This window comes from Gopherus evgoodei, chromosome 2, assembly GCF_007399415.2.
Source record: "Gopherus evgoodei ecotype Sinaloan lineage chromosome 2, rGopEvg1_v1.p, whole genome shotgun sequence".
NCBI lineage: Eukaryota > Metazoa > Chordata > Testudines > Testudinidae > Gopherus > Gopherus evgoodei.
In genome coordinates, this window is record NC_044323.1 from 233557972 (window position 1) to 233579674 (window position 21703).

General features: G+C 37.8%; 1 protein-coding gene across 1 annotated transcript in view; it reads right to left on the bottom strand.

Moving 5' to 3' along the window:
- Positions 1-541: 541 nt before the first annotated feature.
- Positions 542-21703, bottom strand: part of LOC115646825 (cytochrome P450 7B1) — a 194864-nt gene continuing 173702 nt past the window's right edge. Inside the window, exons 3-6 of the mRNA XM_030553175.1 lie at positions 13899-14489; positions 13248-13454; positions 6924-7102; positions 542-3713 (exon numbers count right to left, since the gene is read on the bottom strand). Of these exons, the coding sequence (XP_030409035.1) occupies positions 3423-3713; positions 6924-7102; positions 13248-13454; positions 13899-14489 (1268 nt within the window). The 3' untranslated portion in view covers positions 542-3422. The remainder of the gene's footprint in view (positions 3714-6923; positions 7103-13247; positions 13455-13898; positions 14490-21703) is intronic.

The following is a 21703-nucleotide window of genomic DNA, read 5'->3' on the forward strand; positions in this document are numbered from 1 at the left end:
TCCACTGGCTTTGGTGCTCAATTGGATGGAGACACCTTCGACCAACTTTTCAGATTTTTCAGAGCGTCTACAGCTTCCATGGAGGTCAAGTGAAGTTGTGGGTGCTCAGCACCTCTGAATACTAAGCCTTGGGTGCTGTCAATTTAGGGCACTTAAAAAAGGAGGCACTAAAAATGAATGAACGCTTGGGAATTTAGTTCTAAATTACTTGTTCAAAGAACACTGAGATCACTTTCCACAATTCCTTTTGTGTTCTTTGACTCCACATCAGGGCCGGCTCCAGGCTCCAGCACGCCAAGCGCGTGCTTGGGGCGGCATGCCACGGGTGGTGCTCTGCTGGTTGCTGGGAGGCAGCAGGTGGCTCCGGTGGACCTCCCGCAGGCATGCCTGCAGAGGGTCCGCTGGTCCCGCGGCTCCGGTGGAGCATCCGCAGGCACGCCTGTGGGAGGTCCACCGGAGCCGCGGGACCAGCGGACCCTCCACAGCCACGTCCGTGGGACATCCACCAGAGCCGCGGGACTGGCGAGCGGCAGAGCGCCCCTGCGGCGTGCTGCTGTGCTTGGGGGGGCGAAATGGCTAGAGCCGGCCCTGCTCCACATGAGTCACTAATTACAACTCAGGCATGTATCTATAAATGTTTATGGGGCAAATTTGTCTCTGCTCACATCCATGTAGCTAAAACAGCTCTGCATAAATTAGTTTGCAACTACAGAGACCAATGCAAATCTGGTGTGGGACCAAGCAAAGGTAGGTTCCCCAAACTAGCATTGATATGCTGCCATGGCTCTCCAACCTCTTTCAGTCTAACTTCTATAAATGATAATTGTATGCTGGAGCACATCTTCAGGGCAGGTAATGCTCCCATGAAGTGACTTTCTGGCCCTGTCTCCAGCTGGGGAAAGAAAAAAAGCGAATGAGGGGCCGACAATCTGCATGAGTACTGAGGAGCTTATTTATGAAGCAGAACCTTTGGGGCCCACTTACAACTAGCTCAGCTCTCACTAAAATCAGTCCACAGCTCATTTATATGGTTGTATGGAGTTACCACATAAAGGCGAATGGCAAAGAGCAGGCTCAGGATTTGGCCCCAAAGGAGGTATATTAAGGAGGAATGTAGCATCAGTAAGAAATTGTGTGTAATTGATGTGGGGACAATTTCCAGAATCTGTAGGATATGCGTGAGGCTAAAGTCGTTAGCTTCTTGTACAATAGCAATATTCTTTTAAGTAGCACAACATTATTTAGGCCACAGCTTTGAAATATGTAAAAGACTAGGGAAAAATGGCATTCGTTAGAAGCCACCTCTCTGTAAATAAATCCTGCTTTTAGATTTCTAAAAAATTGTCTTAATCACACAGAGTTTCACTCATATTCCTAGCACTTTAAGTTTCTTTAGAATCATCAGGAATGTGGAGTTAAAGAGTTGCGGGAAGTTATCTCAGACAAGAGCCAGTGATACAGACTACTTCACAATTTGCAGGTATAGTATTCTACTTCTAAACACAGATTAAATGTCACCATCAACTTGAAAATTAGTCATCTTTTTAAAAACAAGTTAAAAGTAGTTTTAGTGTGCAACTTTTGTCCTTGAATCCCCCTGCCAAGTTTTGTGGTTTTGCAATCATATTTTTCTAGAGTTGGAAAAGTTTCTTCTTTTCTGTGTATGTGTTAAAGACAGCAGGAGAAACTGGCAAATACAAAGTGATGTCAAATGCACAAAGTAAACAAGCCAAACAATTCTGTTTTCTTCTCTAATCTCTTTCAAATGTAATACTCCAAACCGTTACTGGTAATGCTAGTAGGCCGAAGTCTCATTTTTAAGATGGTAGTGTCATTTTAAATAGGCTCACATTGAATATGAAATAATGTAGTGTTGTGGCTCAGATAAATCAGTAGACAGTATGGGCCTGATTCAGACCCTGTTAAAGTCAACAAAAGCTTCCCATTGACTTTAATAGGGTTTGAATCAGGCCCTATAACAGTAGTAGATTCAGATTACTGATTCATGTTGCATAAGTAACAAACTGTTGAATTTCAAAAAGTACTCCTAAACCAGTAAAATGCTGCCAGAATGATAACAAGACACTCTTACAAGTCATAACACCCTTAGCCTGTGATAAACCCCATGTATCAAGGTTGGATTTCTCAGGGAGGGGATGGCAGAAGGACCCATTCATTTGTTTTTCTATTTACATGAAAATAGCCATAAGCAAGACAGGGGCGGCACCATCAGGTGAACAATTTACCAGTAAATGCATTTCATGGAATTGTTTATATTTTTGTTCCTGAAAAATATACAGACTATATTGATAGTGTAGAACAGTGTTCATGCTGTGTGATTTGAAATGGGGTGGAGGTTACTTTATGTTTTTTGCGGGGGATGGGTGGGGAGGGATGAGAGGGATCTGAGGAGATACTCTCCATGGGAATTTAAAAGTTAGCTCCATTGACAGCAATTCACTCTCCTTCTATTTGGTGGTATAATTTAAGCAAGGGCTCTCAGGAGCCCCATCCAGCACTTCATTGAGGTTGGTTTTCTAAACAAAAACACTAGTATTTTTTCCAAGGCTTTTCTTTAGTGCAAGGATGCCTGGATGGAAGAGGGGGCCAATGGAACGCTCACTGTGCATCATAAATTTTGGGGGTCATCAAAGGTCACACTGCACCCTCCCAGAGTTAAATCCATCAGAGAGGAAAATGGGTCCAGGAAACCAGCAAGACAGATTTTGTGCAGTTTCTAGTGAATGCTGTGCTGAGGGGAAAGGGGCTTGGAGATGGCGGGAATAAAAAAAGTCCCCTTTCTCTGCCACATTGCTCTCCAGGTCCCCTTTATCCTTGGGCAGCATGTTTCCTTGAGCAGGTGTAATGGCACCTCCAGATGGGTCAACTGTCTGTGGGATTGAACCCAAGACCTTCACATCTAAAAGGCTGAGCCTCCACGAGCTGAGTTAAAGGACCAGATATATTAGCACCAGGGCAGCAGAGGCGACAAAAATCTCTCATGTGGTTCAGCCACTAGAGGAGGACAGAGGCCCACATTGGGTTCATGTGGGTTACAAAGGCATGCGGCCACTGGCTACCCCGATTGCGATACTTCCCCCTCAGCAGAGAGGGTGCAGTGTGGAATGGCAGCTAATGACTTCTATTGGCTCAGGGTATTGTGCAGGGTGACTGTCTCAGACTTGCTGCTTTCTTCCATGCCCCCTTATCAATTTCCAGCCACTCCTGTTCTCGTGTCTGTGGAGGTGATCCTCCAGCCCTAAGACATTTAGCATTATTCTCTCTTCACTTAAACATACAGAAGTAGGAGAGAGATGAAAGCAGAACAGGAAAAAGCAAACATGTCTAAAAAGAAAATACACAGCCAGGAAACAGCAAAAAAGTGAGATTAGTGGGAAGTCTGCAATAGGCAGTTTACTTTTCTAAAAAGACCTTATCTTGTAACAAAAGGCAATATCAGAGTCCGGCAAGAGGATACCAAGGCCCATACGACTGTTGTCAAGCCCTACGGGCTTCTTTTCCACTAGTTCTATGTCAAAGTGAGCCAAGAATAAAATCAGAAACAGCTTCATTTCATTCATTGCAAAGAACCTGCCAGGACACATGCTGATTCCAGAGCCAAAAGGCATCAGAAAGTATTTCAGCTTTCTTCCCCCCTTGTAGAAGGTGGTTTTCTTCTTGCCATTCTCTACATAACGATCAAACTTATACACCTGAAAATAAAAGAGAGACGGTGAAAATTAACGGAGCAGTTACAAAAGCGGTTTCATTTGCAAGAGGGTGCTTCTAAAACCCTGAAGTAAATTAAGAGCTAAGCCAAGGAACTGACAGCTTCCTCTTTTTAGTCTGTTCACTTAAATTGAGTTTTATGTACCCTCAAATTACCTCACTGCACATTAAGTGGCAAAGGCTGTTGTCTGGGTTGTTGGAAAAGGTGTGCTGCCCCTTTAAGGGCTAGAGAGAGTGTTAGTTGCTATGGCAGCTTAATAGCAGGTCAGCATGGGGACCCATTCCCACCAAGTGACTGGAAGAGAGAGAGGACTCTTTATGTCCACGCCAGTGCAGGAAAAGCCTTCTTCTGTTCTAATTATGGGCATTTTGAGGCAGGGACAATGATCCTCAGAAAGAGTTTGTTTGTTTGTGAAGCATCCTATTCACCCAGGAGGCTACATACATTACTATTAATAATAATCGGCAAAAACTGGCAAAATCCCATTGGTACAATGATGTTGCTCTTTCTGGCAAGCAGAAAATTGATCTACTGCAACCCCCACCTTCCCTCTCATGGTATGGATTGTTCAGGAACTAGCCCTGATAACTTACTATAAGTTTTCTTGTCAGTAGAAGATAGTTTCCATCTGTCTCACTTGTTCACACCTGACTTTCAATGGCTTGTTATGGAAGATGTGTGCAAAGCAGGCCACATGTTAATAAGTGACCATAGCAGTAAGCGTTTTTCTAGAGTAAGTACTCTAGAATTTACTCCAATAAGTTTAGCTAGTATCTTAGGTCCCATAAATTTAACACCTTTCTGAAGACCTTTAATATCAGCGTCATAATTAATGGCTAACTTGAGTTTGTGAATGAAGGAGATATGGCAATGCTAGCTCAGTCCATGGTGAATTGAACCACATAAAAATAGTCATGTATGCTTTGAATGAAAATAACAAAACACTCTCTGCTTATGTTCATTCATTAGCACTTGGGCAGTTAGCATACATCTGCTATAGTTCAAGCTTTTGAAAGTTAGACTTGAACAAGCAATTCAGACAGAAACCATCTCAGCTGATAGTAAAAAAGTCATAGAAAGTTTACCAGGCAGGTTCCTGGTCAAGCCATACCATGGAGGAAAAAGTGGATTGATTAGCTCTTTGCCAGAAAGCAATATATTAATTTTAATAAAAATACAAACATAATAATACTGTACATTTTCTGATTGCCTGTTCTATGTGTCCTATGGAAAAATAAAAAGACTCAGTTTCCATAATGCTCTTGAACATCAGTAAGAAACAGTGATAGAGAGGCCTAGACTTCTGATTACCAGATCCCTGTTCTATCTATCAGATTAGAGGTTCTTAAACTGTGATCAGCAGGGCCTCCTGGCTGTCTGTAGACTATCTTGAGAAGCAAGCAGTGGAGGTGTATAGTCCATGAAAAGATCTGACTAGCATTTACTTAGGCTTTGAGGAGTGGGGAAAGAGGTCACCAACACACAGTTACACTTATTTAATATGATACCTAAACATAAGATGTTAATTTCATCTGTGGCCTGAATTTAATATAAAAGTCTGCAGAAGTGAATTGTTAATACTGAACTAATCCACTGAGCTACCTGTTTTCCCAGAAAACTTTTCCCACCCAAATATATGACAAACCCAAGACTGCTCTTTAATAAAATTCAGTTTGCATCTCATATTCAATAGATGTGTGCACTACAAGTTCAAGAATACAACAGAAGTTATTTTCCCCCTTTTTGAGTGGGTCTCAGTGTTGAAATCAATGTACTCTGCCACGTACTGATAAATCATTCACCATCAAAATGAGAAAGTATATAAACTGAAGTGATACTGTGAAAGCTGAGGAGAAAATGTATATTGAGAAAATATCATCCACCTATGGAAACATGGTATCACATTCTGACAATTACTAAGTAAGGGAGACTTCAAGAAATGCTCAGCTACTAATTTTATACATAGAGTTTTCCTTTTTTGTATATGGACAGAGAATTGGTTTTTACTAAGAAATTAGATATTGTGTTCATATCTGTAGCAGTACTTCCATTTATAATTTCTTCTTCTGGCCAGCCTTCAAACATCCTCAATTATGTTGAGTCGCACCTTACACTTCAAGACTAGTCCCACTGACTTCAGTAGGACTACCTGTAGAGTACAATACTATTCTATGTGAATAAGGACATCAGAATCTGGCTCTTTTCCTGCAACCTGATAAACATGTTTTTATTCTTAAACTGGTTGTGTGTTTTATCCAAGCAATCATCTTCTAAAAATGTGTAAACAAATCTAATTTCCCTTCTGAAGCTGGACGATGATTTGGAATATATCTGCAACAGTCTTAATAAGTGTTTAAACGAGAATGATCGACAAACAACCACTTGCTCAGAAAATGAGGGGGCAGGTGAGGAGAAATGATTTAGTTATAAACTGCCATCTCTGTAAGATGCAGTTGGCATTGACTGGTCTTGCTCTGTAAAATCTCACTTACTGTACAGCACACCGGACTAGCAACAACAATCCTTCAGTAAAATCTATGCAAGAGTATGACTATTCAATTTGCATGCAGGTGGTGAACTTCTGAAGTCATATTAAGGCTGAGCCAGGGTGGATTAATTTCCAGTCTTTGATATTCATTAACTCTAGCTTCAGAAAAAAATATAAGGAGATGACACAATTACCCTCAGAGCTTCACCGCAGAGCAACAGCGTTACAATCTCAAGTTCACAACATCATACTAATTGACCAAAAAGGGGTGAATCCCTATGAAGAGAGGTGAAAAAGCACATGGCTCAAGTAAGACACTGCTATTATAGGGCTTTGGAGAGTCAATGATGCTTTGGGGGCACTTAGTTAAATGGTCCACATTATCTGCTATTTAAAGCACCTTCTATTATTCAGCCCTTCCTGGGTATCAAATGATCCACTGCCAAACATAACCCACATTTAGCCTAAAGTTTATGGTAGTCAATGTGCAATTGTAAATTCCTTTGAAAGCAGTAGCAGTCAGTCTCATCACCATATTTCTCTCTTCAGGCCATGAATCCTTTGACCTACAGGGCCCTAGAAAATACATCTGAAAGTAGGAAGATTTGTTCCACAAGAAGGAACAGCAGTAAAAAACTATCACAAAAAGCACGGCTGCTGCAATGTGCCTGAAGTATGATGAGTAGCACCAGCTGAATGTTTTACCTCAGGATCTTCATAGACCTCAGGGTCCATGTGCAAAATTTGAGGGTAAAGAGCTATCCAGTCTCCTTTCCTCAAACTGACTTCCTGATTTCCTTCCAGTTTGAGAATATAATCCTCTTGGCTGATCCGAATGTTCATGGAAGCTGAGCACATTCGTAAACTCTCGTTTAAAGCACTCTCTGAATTTAAACAAAGAGAAAAGGAAAAGCATTAAAATATGGAAGATGATTGGAAGTTATACGTGGCTAAAGCTGCTGGATCACTAAAAGTTCAGTAGGGCAGGCTAACACCCCCCAGCCCCCAATCATGCTAGATGCTACAAGGAGGTAATAAACTATCCCAGAGGGGTTGGGGGGAAAAGCTGCAATTCTGAACCTTTAAATGAAATTCTCACTGATGGTTCTGAGGCATCTTGTAGGCTTTAGGCAGTAGTGAATATTGGGTGGAAAGCCATTATTCAGGTATCATGCTGAAAACAACACAATTGAAAGAGATGAATGCTTTATGCATTTAAATATATTTTGGAGCAAATACCAGTCAAAGCACTGAAAGGACTATTTAGCCTGCCTTTCAAAAGCTGTTGATTGTAATAGAAGAACTGTGAGAAAAATCATTTAACTTGTTAATAATTTTGAGGTATTTTGAGACATTTTTTAATATCCAACAAGATATGCTGCCAAACTCTGATTTCAATTATTTTCAGAGTGAATGTAAACAATTTGCTTGGCAATTTTAAAAGAGAAAATACTTTTACTGAATCATGAGAAAAAATATTCTTCTCAGTATTATGGCAAACAAGATTTCTAACATCATCAGATGCTGGAAGGCTCCAGAAGCTGAATGTCCTTGCTTTCCCAATGGCCTTCACCTTTTGCTCCTAGCACGACAGATTTTATGGCTAATTTCCGGCAATTTATCCTGGCAGTTTGAGGAGGAATTCCTTTGGGAATAATATGCATAATTTGCATAAATCATTCTGATAGCATGCATATCAGCATGTAGCTCCTGTCTAGTGCTGCATCTCTCACTTTGTAATCAAAACTGACTATTTTTCCACCAGCATGTATGGGTGCTGTAATATGCGACTTGATTCCTTCTAATCATCAGTGTGAAAAATAGCCTAAAATAGAGTTTCATTTTCACATGATAATACATTTATGACTTTATTAATGCTCTGTATTATAAAATAAACCTCCTGTAAGTGTTTAGCATGGCACCATAATCCCTGCACCCAAAGGTTAGTTTATTAGAGACAGTAGCTACACAGCGTAGATACATCTGAAAAAGATAATAACAAACGTTCTTTCACTAAAAATTAAATCTGGTGTAGCATGCATAGCAAATAAAGCGGCCTTGGATGCTTTCTCGCAGGAGGTTTTTCCTTAAGCGTGCATTTGTCTAAAGAAATGAGGCTGCGGTCAGCTTTGTGTGGCCAGCGCTGTGATTCAATGTGACGCACAGTGAGTCTGTGCATATTCTTTTGGACTGCCTTCGTTACTATAATCAGGCAGAGTCAAATCGGCTTGTTGGTGACGAAGCTAGAAAAGAACTGTGGTTCCAGAATATGGCCTCTACTGTGGATAGCCACAAGGCACCTGACACGATAGATTTCAACTGGCAGCGCTCTGGCAACAAAACTTTACACGGTACAAAGAAAAGGTCCAGCCTTCACTCTTGTGCTGTCTCCATCCTTGGAAAAATGAAGCTGATAACACCACTTTAGTCTACAATATGAAAATGGTAGCTGACATATGCAGCAACACTGTTCACCCAAGAAATCAAATAAGGAGGAAAAAAAAGAAAAGCAAAATAATTATGGACCTGCTGCTGTGAAATAGCAGGTTTACATTTAACATCATGAGCTACACGGTCACCTCCTATTGGCTGACATTCTCCCAGGAAGCATGGCAGTCTGTGCCCATTGCAGTATCACAAATGACAATTGGGCAAGCATATCTTATGCAGAAGTTAATCACAATAATGGAGCACAAAGTGTGCCTTAGCGGTCAGATCATAAATGACAAATCTGTTTTACCTTCCAGTACCAGTTATGTGAGGAAGGCGAGCTTGGCTCTAGCTCTGAGCGATCATGCCGATAATCATTAGATGACAAAAGTAATGAGTCACATTATGATCAACAAAGGAGAATGGAGCTTAGATGGGCTTGCAGTCTAACATTAAAAAATAGACACTCAGCCTTCCACAACCCTGTATGAATGCCGGAGCTATACATTGAGAAGAATGACAACTGCACAATAAAATTGCAGCCTTTACTTGCAGTTGTCATAGTTCAGCAGACACCAGTCAGTGCAACTGACAGACCAGCTGGGTAGCTTGGGAGGCCTTCCATTCTGCACCATGAGGTACAGTAAATTATCCAGCACGGTAGAGCAACATCTGTTTCTGTGCTAGTGCCGAACAAACAAGGCAATTTAAAGCATACCAAGGGATAACCAAGCAGCAAATGAACATGACCCTCATTTTTTTCCCTTCTTACACACACGAGATGCTAAACTTCATTGTACAAGTGCTACATAAAGAGGAAGCCAGGCTGTTAGTTGATAAGGTGTTGTCAGAGCGATTTTACATATTTTCTATACAGAGAGAGACATCTCATAGTATTGTTATTCTTAGAACCCTCCCACTTCTGTCTTCATTTCTCTTATACCAAAGCTAGCACTTAGCTCTCAATTCATTCTAGATTTTTTTTAAAAAACTGTTTCAATACACTTATAAATATTCAGTCTTTAAACCTAATTTGCTATACTTAGTTCACATGCCTTCAAGCATTTGTCTTCCAATTTCCACTGAATAAATGCGTACTAATGAGAAATAGAGCAAGCTGCTGAGGCAAAGCTGGGTGACTTGAGCCTGGCCTGCCACCAGCTTGTGATAGGCAGGCAAATTGAGTTAAAATGAAAAGTCTTGTCAGCTGAAATACAACATGGTAGCCAAACAGCAAGTTGTCAATCATCCAGCCAAAACAAGGGACTGCAGGTAATAAAAGGTCATTGCGAATCATTAGTGCATTTGGCTTTCATATGCAAGTTAATTTTAATTAAACATGATCTCTATCTGTAAATGTTTTATAAAACTTATTGTGCATAATGGATTGTTAATTTTATACTAACATTTAGCAGGTAATAGGGCACTATAATTATTAGAGTATATTATAGAAAAATAGCTATCGAGTATGCAAATATTTTGGTGATAATTTACATCATGCATTATAGTGTGCCAACACAAGTAATAATGTCTGAAACAAGTGTATCTGTGGCTTACTAAGAACCGAGCAGTACTAACCAGCACATACTAGGGAATATATTTATTTTTTCAAATGCCAGCAACATTTTTTCATGCTTAACACTTGCATTGCAGCTATTAAAAATTTTTCTTCCTTTTCATATACATACAATTATTTTTCAAGCAGTTGTCCTTTAGAAACAAATATCTGGAATTCAGCAATGTCATGGGGCAAGAATACTTCACTTATGAATTCATGTAAAAATTATAAAATAAACTAAATAAAGAAAACATGGCCAGAACAAAATGTGCGCTAAATACCGTTATTGTTTACTATATATTAGAGTTCCATTGTGAGTCATAATGACTAATAATGTATGTTACTCTGCACATACAAATAAGCACATTCTGGTTCCTGGAGAAGTCAGGACAAAAAGGAAACTGTGCTGTTCCAGAAATAGCTGCGGGGGAACGGGGGGGGGGGGGGGGAAATCAGGCCTGTGAATTGGTGACAGGACTTAGTTTTTATAGATATCTAAATGATGGATTCAGAAGTCAGTCAAGCCATACCATTCCCTAGACCATAAAATTTGACCACAACAAAGATGATGTTTCTTTTGACAGATCTTGACTATTCTTCTTCTTAAAGCTATAGTAAGACAAAACAGGGGTGCAGGAATCAGAACATTTAGAACAGGAAAAAAATAACAAGCTCAGGATGACAAGGTGATACACATGCAAGAATCCCACCTGGTCTATCTTACTCATGTCGGAGCAGAGGGATGAATTCCCAATTCTGTATGCACTGGGTTCAAGGGTGAGATGAAGAGGGAAAAACTTGTTCTCAGATGCTATGGTTAGAATGCTTTAAATGTACAGATGGGGCTTGATCCTGCTTTCTTTATGTACTCAAAACTGTCAGTGTAGCAGCTGGGAATTGTGGGAGTGCTAGCAGTGCTGGATCAGCCCCACGTTCTTCCAAAGGTATTATTAGCCTAGAGTCACTTTTCATTAAAGCATTTATTTAATGCACATAGCAGTATGTCGATTTTTCTCTTTTTTAATTGTTTTGTGGGACTGTATCTGTTCCTTTATGATTAAAGTGAAAGAAGAACTGAAAGCTGGCTTCTGTTTACACAACATTCAGCTTCACCTGATCAGAAAATTTACCAAACTTGTCACGAAAATGTCTGAGGCAGAATCTGCTGCCCTCACTTCCACCCAAACATATAAATTGACTGGTATTAAGGTACCGTAAGGTTTCAAAGAACATAAGTTTGGATGATATATTTAATGTTTTTGAACTGTTCATCAGACATTTTGCATCAGATAGTTTTAGTGAGGTACTTAAATTGGTTTGATACTTAATGATACTGGGTGCAAATCATGAAATAGTTACTTTATGAAACTGTTAAGTTTTAAAAAGCTAAACGTACAACACGGATAGATGTTTTAAGTTCAGGATAAGGCTGTCGAGCCCAATGTGCTTATCCTTTTCATTTTCCTTCATCCAGTCTTCCTGTTTTTTCACAATACCATTCAGTCTCCTCTTCCAAACACACAATAAGTTGTCTTTTGACTTCATTTAAACTTCTTCATGTTTTCCCTGGTAACTTTTTCCATGCATCTATTAACCTTGGTATGCTATAGCTCTACTCATGTTCCCAAACAACATACATTACATGCTTGGAAAGTCATGCAGTTCATGGACATTCATTCAGAGTAACATTGTTCATCTCCTCTACATCAAAAATGTTCTTTATCAATTTATAAAAGTAAATCTTCACCAATAGACTTCAGTGACTCTGTAATGAAGCCAACGTTCTAAGTTTATATACAGTTGGATGACAGTATCAGCCTATACCAAAAAGGTGGGGAAAAAACAAACTTGGTTTTACATTTGTTCTATGATAATCAATTCAGTTTTAAGAAGTGAATGTAAGGTTTGTGACACTTGCCAGATAGGACAGCCCTGGAGAATAGAGGCTTCTATTATTTGCAAAACAAGTACAGTTTGAGCAAAGAATGAAAACTCTTCCCATCTTTCTCTGCTGATGTGTCTCAGCATTAACCTGAAGGGATCTCTTCAAGGAGTGGAAAAGCAATTCAAGCCCTGATCCAGTAGGGCAGTTAAGCACATGCTCAATTTCAAGCACACAAGTGGTTCCATTAACTTCAATGGAACTTCAGTCTCTATGTTCTCCGTCAGTGGTTGTCCATGCTATAACCAACTGATGACAATGGAGCCTTGTGTCAAAGGATATGGTAGACATTTTCAGTGGCCTAAGAGTTAGGTGCCTGACTGCCATTAGTCCCTCTGAAAATCAACCCCATTAAGCTTTGTGATGCAGGTGTTTGTGCATTAGGAAATGAACGGAGACCATCAACTAATTATAAAGGCTAATCCAGTCACTAAATGGAAACAACTTTCAACGTCTACTAACATGGTTCACATTTGAATCAGTGACCTAGAAAACTCTGTAATTTCTTACCTATCCCTTAAGACTCTCCATATTATTTCAAGGTCTTATTCATTTTTATTGTTAAAAATATTGGTTCTCATTTGCAAAGATGGTATCTGCTTGTGTTTGATTAGGAGTCACACATCTGAGGTTACTTTAAAACAAAACAAGCTTTTTTTAAGATCTAAAAAGATAAAACTGGTTTTGAAAATAGTAAACTACATTCTGAGCACAAATTGATTTTCCTAACTACTTTTACTCAGTTCAGGAAAGGGTCTTTCTTGGCAACACACTACAGAAGTATCTGAAATGCATTAGCACTTCGGCAGATGCTCAGAATCAAACAACTTAATAGGCATATAAACTTTTTTCAAATAATTGCAAAGCTTCGATTTAGCCTTTTGCATACTTTGCATAGTTAATTACCTAGGCTTTAATGTTTACATGCAATGAGAGTATCTACAGCTATAAACTACATAATTTATAATTGATGTAAATGGGTGTTATTATGTCAATTAAGCAGCTGTGTCCTCCACCTTCTCAGTAAACAGAAATGAGTGATAAACTGAGTTTGCAGAAAGATACCCTCTTTTCTTCACAACAGATAAAAATAAATTACCTAGGTAGACCAGGTTGTCCAATTGTTCTCTGGTGAGGTGGATGCTATATCCAGGCCCTTTCTTTTGACCTGTTGACTGCAGCAAATGGTCAATTTCGTCACGCACCACTGCAAGAGCTTCTGGGTGCCGCAGAAGATAATACATGGCCCAGAATGTAGCTGGAATCGTGTTTCCCACAGAGGCCCACAGGAAGGCAAAATGATGTGCTGGGAGAAAATAAGTGAAAAGGAAGATTAATAGCGTTTATTACACTGATTAGATTTGCAGTGTGCTAATTAAAAGATGTTAGGACACAGACCCAGCCAAGGATCAGTGAATGCTAATGAGGACCAATAGGCTTCTGAAGTCTAATTTTCTGCTTAATGAGAATAGTTTGAAATGTAATGGGTGGGGGGAGGGAAGAAGAGAAGGGAAGTAAATGCTGCTCAGTTATAATCTCTCTCATTATCACCATTAAGTATCTTGTTTTACCACCTCAGCCAAAAAAAAAAATCAATTATCATAGATGGTTGTTTCAGAGTAAAATATTTTATCATTAGCCAATTAGAAAGAACATAAAAAATTTCAAGGTCGCCATTTTGCCTTTTTATTTCAAAGGTCTATAGTAAATTATTTTATTTTAGACAAGCAATCATTCATAAGTTTCCTACCTGCTTTGTCATAATCTTGGAGCAGCTCATATTTCTCTAATGTATCTTTTCTGGCTTGGATCACTTCTGACCCTCCCATCCATTTTGCCATGTTCTGAAGTAAAAAATGATGTATAAGCTCCTTCCGAACCTTCTTGGTAACTCCTAGCAACTCAATTGGTATGTTTGCAGCTAAATAGGGAAAGTTGGCATCAAACTTGGTAAATTTGTCTCTGATTTCACTAATAACATTGTGGCCATCTGCAGCAGGATCTCTTCCATATAGTGTTATAAAACTGGCTTCAAACATTAGAAAGCTGCAGAACTTGTACATTTTTTCTGTTTTCCAATCTGTTGCTTGTGAGCATTTCCATTCAAATATATGCTGGAGATTTTTCATCATGTGGTCAGAAATTATGTCCAAAGGCTTGCCTTGCAGGTATTGGTAAATTCGATGCAGATTCTCATTTAGGTTTGGGAAATTTGACAAAGAGGGATAGCCAAAAGTTCTTGATGCCATTTTATCAGCAAATTCATAAAATTCAAGTTGCTTGCTATTTCTGATCACATAAACATACTGGAATGGGTCCATGATAAAGGTAACATATCTACCTGAACAGAAGAAAAAGAACCACATATACAAATAAGTTCTTTTGTGATACTACTACTATTATTAATAATATTCAATGTTAATTTAAGCCAGTGGTTCCCAAACTTGTTCCGCCGCTTGTGTAGGGAAAGTCCCTGGCGGGCCAGGCCGGTTTGTTTACCTCCTGTGTCCACAGGTTTGGCTGATTGTGGCTCCCACTGGGCCACGGTTCACCACTCCAGGCCAATGAGAGCTCCAGGAAGTGGTGCAGGCTAAGGGACGTACTGGCCGCTGCTTCCAGCGGCTCCCATTGGCCTGGAGCAGTGAATTGTGGCCACTGGGAGCCGCGATCGGCTGAACCTGCGGACGTGGCTGGTAAACAAACCGGCCCGCCCGCCAAGGGCTTTCTCTGCACAAGCGGCGGAACAAGTTTGGGAACCACTGATTTAAGTCATTCCCCCCACAGCATTTCAAGTGATAAGCACACAGAAATCTTCAAAAGTTAGTTGTAAAAAGAGAGAGAGAGAGAGAGACAGAGAGAAATTACAATAATTAGTTTTTTTAAAAAGTCAGAGACTTTATTTTTGTAGTAGACTAGAATGAGGGAAGTCAAGTGTAGATCGAGCTATTGTTTTGACAACAGCAGAGGGTGACATAATCATGGTACTTTGGAGTCATGTGAATCATTTACTAAATTGGCATAACTCATGAAAAATGCAATATAGCTTTATTATGCTTTTCAAAAGCATTTTGAAAACTATACATCTTTAGATATCTTTTAATGGCAAAAAAGGGACAAACAAATGGTTCCATATGAAAGGGCAATATATCAATAGCTTGAGAGGGATTGAAGTGGGAAATATGCTAACATATCAGCATGCTGCTTTTCTTCAAGCAGAAGAGAATAAATTATGTGGACCAGGTTAGTCCCAACAACCAAGATTTCAATTTTACAATGAGCTCTGCACACCTGCCGGCATATACTTGGTCCTGCCTCAGTGTAGCAGGCTGAACTAGATGGCTTCTGGATTAGATGACCTACATTTCTATGATTATATAGAGCCCACTGAAATCAATGGGGGTTACCATGAGCAGAGGGGTCCATCTACATGAAAGTCTATTGTAGGATCAGGGCCTGTGAGGTTTCCCATAGCTCAAAGAAAACATGACAACTAAAATACTTTTTCAGTCTTGTTTACTTCCATGTTTTCCTGACTTTTTAAAATTTAACAGGATGATGCAGCTTTATTATAGTATCAACAAATTATAACCTGGTGGTTTATTTTAAAAAATAGTTTTCTGTGCAATATACCATCATTTTAAAATAATGGAAAAGTATTTTTGGAAGTATGCTATCCTATCTTGATTTTAAGCTAATCCCAAAGAAAGAGAACCCAATATTATCGCATCAGAATGCATTAACAACATACTCTATCACCCTTTCTTACATTCGTAATCAAAAGAAATAGTGCTGACCCGATAACAACATTAGAGAGAGAATTGACATTAATTTTTACTTCCTTTAAAAATGTTCCATTTATTTTTCTGTGTGAGATGTTTTTAGGGTTAATTTTGTAGCTTTTTTCCCCCGAAAGTCAATTACTAGTAAAGAGATTCTGGTAAGTCAAATTGCTGGCCATTTATCAGGGATCAAAAAAAATAATGCCCTCAAAATAAAATTAATTCTGAATTTACTATAGCTGGGCCCATGCTAAGTTTAAATTTACAGTAAAGGTTTGTGAGTGTTAACTTGCGCACACATTAGAAAAAAGAAAGTACTCATTAAAATGTACATATATTCAGTGAAATATCCACACTATAAAAGAAAACCAGGAATAATCCTTACAAGATCTGAGGCCTAATTCTGCCCTGCTGAATGGGTGAAACTCCTTTTGACTTTAATGTGAGCTGCACATGTGTAACTGAAGACAGAATTTGGCTCTGTGTACATAAAGTAGCCACTATTTAAAAGTCTGCAATTACCTCTCGGTAACATATAGTGGTATGTGAGAGTGCATAATTACTTCCCGTTCTGACTGTGGATACATATACCATGGTATGGTAATTATGAGTACATATTGGACTCTTGCATTCCTGTTGAAATCAATGGGGTTGCACAAAACACATATCAAGGTAGAATTCTGTCCAAGATCTTTGTCAAAGAAACACTTTTGAGTGTTTTTAAGTTACTCTTTGTTTGTTTTACTATAATGTAATTTACTAATTAAACAATGTGGGATTGGGATCTTAGAGTTACTTCCTTTCTTGGTCTAAAAATAATCACGACAGACTAGTGGCAGTGTCAGGAGCAGAACTGAGGCTTCCTGACCTTGCTCCAATCACTAGATAAGAGGTCTCCCTTACTAGACTGCAGGACGTGAATGCATTTTCGATCTCAGAATAAGAGCTTCTTTAATCTTTTAAATCCAGGATACCCAAGATCTTTGTTGGAGATATGAGCGTTGCCAACCTTCAGCACTCTCCCCACTCCAGTTCTTATACCTTTTCTCCTCAAGACCCTTTATTGAGGCTACTATCTTTCTGATCAAGGGCTGGAAATAAAAAAACCTTTGGTATGATTTTTAATAAGTAGACTGGAGCGCTATTAACCCAAAAGAAGTTAGCTAGCTTTCCAACTTCGAGTTTACAGGGTAAACAATTTTAACTTAAGATTTTGTAATTAATATTAATTTAAACCATCTGTGCACCATCTGCTTATATCACATGCAAAATACAAGTTTCTTTGTGATCTTTAATCAGACATTTAGCAAATGCACATCAATTCTGATAATTTTTAAAAAATAAGCAACATGATTCTAAGCAAATTATTCTTCAAGCAAACAACATCATTTTAATAAATAATCTTAAAACAACATTCATTCAATGTTAGTGTAATTACAAACTTTTGGAAAGAAAAGACTTCACTGAGAATTTTCTATGATTAAGGATGTGCCACAGATCAACATTTCTATTAGTCTTATTTTCCAGCTGATAAAAAAATGCCAAAATATAATTCATTTTTGCAAAGTCAAATTCAGCTTCCAGGCCACATCACTGCCAAAAAGTCAACAAATTATAGAAATATATGACACAAAAACTCTGTTACAGTATTTGCAAAATTCTAATGAGAGATATTTGACCCATATAGAGAGAAGGCAAAAATGGCTGGTTTAAAAAAAAAATTGTGCAAATTGTTAAGGTATCTCCAATAGAACCTATGCCCAAATAATTTAAGATTTTAGATCTCTCTCTAAATGAAGACCAAAACCTATAGGTCACTACTTGCGGCTATAAAACTGTTGAAGTGTTACTAGCAACTGGAACCTTTAGTGATTTCTGTCCTACTAGCATACAGAAGAACTACATAGCTTTACTGTTTAACAGTGTATTCATATTTGTGTACAGTGATGTGGCCGTGTTGGTCCCAGGATATTCGAGACACAAAGTGGGTGAGGAAATATCTTAAACTGGATGAACTTCTGTAAAAAGACATTACCTCACCCACCCTGCGTCTGTAACATATTGTCAATTACCTGGTATAATAAAGTAAAAATATCTCCTCTATCAACATACAATCCCTCAGCAGCATTTTGGGATCTAAAACCAATCATCAAAGTTTGTTGATTTCAACTAAGTTATCAAAAATAATATTAGGATTATAATTTTTTTGCATGGGCTAATTAAAACAATAAAATAAATCATTTTATTTCCCCTATTGGACTCTGTTTTCACTTCTACAGTGTCTATGTACTGGTGGTAACAGGCACTAACAAATGCAGGCCTTCCTACATTTTTGAGTCATTATTCAGCACTTTAATAGGCATGCCCCCTACAGGCCCCCCCACTTCAGTTACCCTCAGGAGTTACCTCTCAGAAGTGAACCCATACCATAAACAAAGAAACCAAAATTTTGGTGCTCACCACAGTTTCGCTCTGACTAGCTGTAGGAGCTAATTCCCAAATCTGCTAAAAAGTGCAGGATAACAGACCACAAGCTCTCCATAGTAGTGGCTTTAGATATTAAATCCATTTATACAGAATCCACTGTGACAATTTAAAAGTCCTTTGTAGCTGTTCAACAATGTCTGTGGACACTAAAAAAATCCTGTTTCACAACCATTTGAGAAGACACGTCTGTACAATAAAGTCACGCTCAAATTCCTTCTAGTTTAGTAAGCTGAATAAATTCTTCTATTTAATACCATAAAAACAAGTAAAATTAGCTGAATATTTCACTTGTTCCTGTAAAAGCCTTCAGATTCCTTCTCTATCTGTGGACATGACTGTTCTTCTCTTTCCAATCCTTCAGCTTTTATTACAGCCATTACTGAGAATGCCTAAAATATCTCCGTTCAGCTTACAGTCTCCTCAGAACAAAAGACTGATGTAGAAGATATGAAAATTGTCAACTGTTGGTGAATTCTAGCACATAAATCAGTATTTGTATGATAGTTAAGAAATTATTCTAATAATGCACTCGGAACCCTTTTTAATGCTAATTATGAATGACAAGCATTTCATAGGATATATAATGATGTAAGTTATTAAAATAATGTTTTCAATGGACTTCAGTGCTTAAATAGTTAAGATAAATTACTTTTCATCTATTTTTGGATTGAAAAGTTTTTAAATGGTATATATGTATATTAATTTTTCTTAAATGTACTAGGAGTGCTTTTAAAGAGGCTAAATGTATTCAGTATAACAACTATAAGATGTAGATTGTCTTCTTTTAAATTGAGATTGGTTAGTCAAAAAATATACTACTACAACATCCGGTATGGTTCCTAATCATGTATCAGTAAAAATAAACAAAGTCTTATCATGAAAAACAATGAAAAGACTTTTCAAAGGTCTTAAAAGTTCTTACCTAGTTGGCTGTCTATTTGTTCTTGATCCTTATCAAGTAAAAAGATTGGGTTTGGAAGTACTATCATAAAGAAACAACTCTTTTTTTAAAGACTATCATATTTACGTAATCGTCCTCTTATTAGGAAGATTTTGCTGAACTGTTGACAATGATGTACAGTAGTGCTTCGCCGGTATGACGTTTGGGGAAAACGATTCTGCTGCACCACCACACAAAACCAATTAGAGAACTATTTTCTGCGACAGGTCAGGAATTTACATTGTTTCTCAGAGAAAGATGTGCTTTTTAATTTCTTTATTAAGATGACATCCATGTCCCTTCCGACTTTTCGGAATGACAATCATTTGCTCATCACATGGGAAAGTACAATCAGTGAAATCGCATTACCGGTACGGAGCAATGCCAGAAACTCCAAGCATCGTTCCACATTTTCCAAATGAACTACTTTGAGAACTGATAATTAGAACAATATATATTGATAGAATTTTCTGACAAGATCTTTATTCACCCACCAGAGGGGTAAAGTAATGATAGCACATATAAAACAGGGGAAGTTCTGTTTGCTGCACACACAAACATCATCTTTGTCAAATCACTAAAACATCATGAAATCCAGTGTGTTTTGGTATCTAAGGTTATGATATTAAGTACTAACTAAGCTTTAAAAAAAACGAAACAAAACAAAAACAAACAAGATGGTTCGCTACTATTTCTCTTTAGTAAACTCTCAGTTATCAGTATTTTCAATATTGAATTATAGAAAGTGACATTAAAGTAATAGCATGGATGCAACATAAATTCACAAAACCTGGGATATTCCAAAATAATGACAAATTTAGTTGCGTAACTCACTCTATATGCCTCACTATTTTAAGCACATATTGCATTAATCAATGAATCCCTCAGTACAATATCTAGGCATGAGAAGATGGATTAAAGGCAGAATTTTTACCATCACACTGAGATGGGATTTGTTAATTTAAGTCTCAGTCACAAATTTTAACACTTTAACAAATTAACTCACTAACTCTTTTCTTATATTAAAATACGAAAAAGGGAGAGAGAAAGAAATGTCCCATTGACACACAAGTTCTGAAGTGCAACTGTACTCAATTTTATTAGTATATTCATAACAGCTGTCTTGCTCTGAGTTATTATTATTATTAATCTGCATTCAGAAGTAGCCATTATTTTATACATTATGAAAGTATATTAACAATAGTACGTACAGATTGCATTTTACCAAAAGTCGTTTCTGTGCATGTGCAGTAGTCCCCTTCTAAATGAAAGAACTTCTTTTAAGTTTCAAAACAGCAAAAAGAATGAATGAAGGTAATAAAACTAACAGCTTGTAAAATTGCACATCTAAAAATTAAGCAATTTTTGGTTATATGGAGAAAGTGTTTCAAAAATGAGCATCCTGTTTGTAACCCAATAACTTGAAATTCATTGAAAAATAGTTTGTTTTTTTACTTAAAATTTTAAATATGTAAACATAAAAACTTTCCCTGCTGCTGGGAGATTATAGAGCAGACTTCATTAAATTCACATTTTGGTCTGAAACTCCCTAAAAATATGGGAATAGTAGAAAAAATGAGAGTGCCTCCATTATAGCAATGTTTATTCATGCTACTGTAAAACTGTTAATTTGAACTAGGATCACAGAAGTTAGAGAAGAAAAAGACCCATTAAATAACTAGTCTATCTACCTATACCTACACATTTTAAAAGATATAAAGAAAGCATTAGGGGCCATCCTGCATTCCTGTACCCCAAAGTTTCCAAATGAAAGCAAGGTGACTTTTGTGAATGTAAGCCAGAACAGGATTAGGCCTAAAATTAAGGAGATATAAAACACTGAAGTTACTGTATTTCAGATCATTGTCTCAGTCTCTACTATTATGCCATTGTTAGGATGTATGGTTAGGCAGGAAGTTTCCATGTTCTAATCTTGATTGTATCAATGAGTCAATGTGTCACTCACTTCCTAGCGCTCCTGTCAACCCAGATGTAGAGAGGGTAAAAAATATATTCTATACAATTTTTATGAGTATTTTCTAAATTTGATCTAATGTTTTCCTGTGCAGTGTTAAGATGATATTAGTTCTCACTTTTATAGAGAACACAAGCTATAGTAAATATTCTATTTACCTATATTATATGTGCTGGCATAATATGTATGCATGAGTTAGTATATGCACACATATAGTATGTACACACACACACACACACACACACACACACACACACACACAAAATAATAGTTGTGATTATATATAATACACATTAAAATATTTCATTTACAAAGTAATTTTCATTGGTCATGTGGCTCTAAAACTTAGACCTGTCATAAGTACAGCTAAGGGC